The 3,526-nt window shown below is 63.1% G+C and overlaps 2 protein-coding genes across 2 annotated transcripts; both read right to left on the bottom strand.

The window, feature by feature from the left end:
* EMIHUDRAFT_448634 (hypothetical protein) lies at window positions 1–1,489 on the bottom strand (the record flags this gene model as incomplete). The annotated part of the gene is made up of 5 exons (XM_005757747.1): window positions 1,182–1,489; window positions 970–995; window positions 807–897; window positions 300–727; window positions 1–187 (listed from the first exon to the last, which is right to left on the bottom strand). Coding segments are annotated over exons 1-5 (999 nt in total), but the record flags the coding sequence as incomplete, so codon positions are not given.
* A 783-nt stretch (window positions 1,490–2,272) lies between these two features.
* Window positions 2,273–3,010, bottom strand: EMIHUDRAFT_199061 (hypothetical protein; the record flags this gene model as incomplete). The annotated part of the gene is made up of 3 exons (XM_005757746.1): window positions 2,273–2,558; window positions 2,729–2,855; window positions 3,001–3,010. The coding sequence occupies 3 exons, from the start codon at window positions 3,008–3,010 to the stop codon at window positions 2,273–2,275; spliced, it is 423 nt and encodes a 140-aa protein (XP_005757803.1).
* Between the last annotated feature and the right edge of the window lie 516 nt (window positions 3,011–3,526).

Genomic DNA, 3,526 nt, shown 5'->3' with positions numbered 1-3,526 from the left:
CCGCCGCTGCCGCGGGCTGGAAAGGGCCCGCCGCGGCGGCCGAGGCACCCATCGACCCCGAGGGGACGACGCCAGCGATGACGCCAATCATACAGCCGTGGAGGACGGCGCCGTGGCGGGCGAGGACCTCTTGCTGCTGTTGCCACGTCGCCAGTCGCAGGTGCAGCCACGCCCCCGAGCCGGGTACCTGTTGTGCGCGCGCGCAGGGGGCGGGGGGGGGGGGGGGGTTGAGGGGGCTGAAGGGCACACACAGCGTGCTGTCTTGCAAGTAGTTCGCGGGTGTCACTAGAGAGCGTGGCCTGCTGGACAACCTGCCCGCCAGAGGGACGGAGCAGGGCAAGCACCTGGGGGACCATCGCGACCGAGTGGTAGCCAAAGATGGTCACCCAGTGCCCCCCCTCGCTCGACGCCGGCTGAGACGGAGCGAGGGAAGACGGAGCGAGGGAAGGGGCCGGTTGCGAGGTGGCAGCAGACACGTCGCCGCTTCCCGGAGCGAGGTCGTGGAGCGATTGGAGAGGAGGCGCGTCGAGCTGGCCGCGCACTGTCTCGGAGGCACCGCCCGCAAAGGCACCGCTCGGCACGTATTGCGGTGAGAATTCACCGGGCGTGCGAGCGGCTGAGCGCTCAAAGGCAGAGCGCGAGGCGGCGCCCGAGGCGGCCGCCGTGGAGAAGGGGGCGGGCGATTTGAAGCAGCTCGTGGGCGATGCGTGCGCTCCCGGGGTTGATCCTACACGTGCAGGGGAGGCGCTAACGGTGAATGATTTTTCGTTCAACTGATCCCGTGTTCCAGCAATTTCCGGACCCACCTGGGAACAGGAGCGAGCCACTGGCCTGGCGCGAAAGGGGCAAGCCCTGCTGATCCCGCCTCGCTGGAGCTGGAGTCCGCAACGGGAAGCCCTGCATGCGCGGGGCCGAAAGGAAGAATTTTGCGCGCTCAGCCTGTCCTCGATTGCCATAAAATGGAACGACAGAAGAATATAGCGTCGATAAAGCGACTGTTCACGGCATGGAGGGTGAGCCACACCGAACGTACCGAACGTAGAGCCGAGCGGAAGGAAGCCGGGGAAGACGACTCAGAGGAGGATGAACCAGTGGAAATCCCGTCGTCAGCTGTCTCACGATGCACCCGAAGGGGACCCCAGCGCCAGCATCATCCGTGAAGGCACAAGTACTGATACGACCTCGACGCATTGCCTCCATTGTCCAAGACGAACGTCGATGGAGGCACGTGCGTGTAACCAATGCAATCGCCGCTGGTGAAGAAATCAGCCATGTCAACTCCGTCGCCATAGGTAGTGTTGCCAGAAACACCATCACAGACGGAGCAGTCTGCGTTGCACCCGAGTGTCCAATCGACCGAGGTGGTGGAGGCGCCATCGCAACTGTTGCACGACTTCTGGATCCAGGCATTCGCGTTGCTGTCTGTGCCGGACAAGCAGGCGCAGCCATCGCTCATGGCGACAGCACTGTGGGTGGTGCTGTTTGGCATCGGGGTACCGGCGCAAGTCCCGCCGCTCCAACCCTCCTGAGTGAGGGTTCCCGTCCAAGTCTGCCCGGTGGCCTGTGCCAGCGCGGCGACTAGAAGGGCAGCGTCCCAGCAGCATTTCCCTGGTCGAGCCGCCGTAATACTGCAAGCCGCCGTCCCAGCTGGTCAATGTGCAAAGCAGTCAGTTCTGCACATCGACCAGCTGGCGTGCCGTCCTCCCATCCCTCCCTTGGGTTATCTGCATTCTTTCTTTCTTTTTTTACCCTGTCCTCCTCCCCCACGTCCCCCCCTCTCGTTTGGGCTGTCTTTTTTCTTTCTTTCGTTCTTTACGCGGGGGACTGGCGCGCCGCAGTTCTCGCCTCCGTCCCTCTCCTCCTCTTGTTCTTTCTATGTCTGGCCGGAGGCTGCACCGCTGTGGATGCTCTCTCGACTCTCCCGCTCTGTACGCGTTCTCGACTCGGAGTACGGGGAGACGTCACGGGGCGCGACGGCGGTGCTCGAGCGGCGGTGAAGAATTGTCAATTAGTCCGGACCCATTACATTTGGTAGGGGGGGGGGCATGCCAAAAAGCAGCTTGAGCACACCCCCGGGTGTCGCTCGCGCCGTAAAAAATCCGCCGTCCCCCCCACGCAAGGAGAGGGCTTCCAGCCCCGCAGCGCCTCCCTTGGGCATTACCCAACAAATCTGCGCTGCTGCAAAAGACGGCGGCCAAAGAGGCCAAGCAGCTGAGCCAGCGCGGTACTGGAGGGAGCGTGCCGCGAGGCTCGCGCGCACGCACGACACTGCTCAGCGCTGGCTCAGCCGCTTGGCCTCCTTGGCCGCCGTCTTTTGCAGCAGCGCTGAGTTGTTTTGGAATGCGCCAGAGAGGCGCAGCGACGCGGCGGAGGATTTGGCGACTCCCGAGGGAAGCAGCGTCTCTTTGAGCGGGACTGGGTCTCCCAGGCCTGGCAAAGGGACCGAGCCGTTGTACACCGCCGTGCCGAAAAGGAGGACGATGGTGCCGGCCAGCTGCACGTAGCTCGCAAAGGTCCACTCCTCGCCGGCGGTGCCATATACTCTGTAGCGAGTAGGCCTGCGTCAGTAGCGCGCTAGCGGCTAGCGCCTCCGTAGTGCGGGCGTATGAGGTGTAGAGCCACGGCGGTATAGAGCCTACCCCTACCATGCCCTATATCCTTTACGGCCCCTGTAGCGGGCGGTAGCGCGAAAGCGCCGGGGGCGGCGCGAGTTAAGTCCACATCGTACGTGTATATGTAGTACACCAGTGAAATCTGAAAAGTGAAATGCAGAGAACACAAAAATAACCGCGAGAAGACTCTTGAGCCGAGCGTTTTTAATCTCTCGGTCAGTGCACAGTGGGGGGCCGAGCCGCCTCCGGGAATGACGCGGGCGGGCGGGCGTTTTGAAAAACAGAAAAACAGAAAACAGAACACAAGAGCGGCAGGGGGTCCGGGGGCCCAGCCCCAGGCGCAGGCCCGCCCCACTGGGAGAAGGTATTGGGTGTGGTGTCGGCACACATCCCCACATGAGGTCAGCGGCGCGCAGTGCCTCTCTCGCAGGCTGATTTTGGCTGTTTTCGAGTTTGTTTTTGTTTTCAGACTAGGGGGCCCAAGCCCCAACCCCCTTGTGTTGTCTCATGAGTTCAGAGATCACACACATCAGCCCTCAGACATTCTTACACCACGTCCCAACGGAGCCTAGAGGCGCCTACGCACCTCATTGCTGTCAAAGGAGAGAAACTCGACCTGGTCGTCGTGGAAACCTCCTCGTATGCCTCGCCTTCGCAAACGGCGCTCGACTGGTTGACGCGCGCCGCCGCCTCTCTGCTCTTCCGAGTGACCCTCGGCGTGAGTGCAGGCGGTTATTGGACAGCTCTTCCGGGCCTAAGGCAGAGCGAGGTGGGCTGGGCGGGACAGGGAGGGCAAAACACCCCTGCGGGGGGGGGGGGGGGGGAGCGATTCGGGGCACTGTGTGTTGGTGGTGCTCGGTTGCAACGCGAGTCTCGGCAGCCACGCCGCGCACGGGCAGGCGAGTGAGTACGAG

Source organism: Emiliania huxleyi (genome assembly GCF_000372725.1).
Source record: "Emiliania huxleyi CCMP1516 unplaced genomic scaffold EMIHUscaffold_9, whole genome shotgun sequence".
Classification (NCBI taxonomy): Eukaryota; Haptophyta; order Isochrysidales; family Noelaerhabdaceae; genus Emiliania; species Emiliania huxleyi.
Note: the sequence above shows the minus strand (reverse complement) of the source record. Positions and strands in the feature narration are given on the sequence as shown.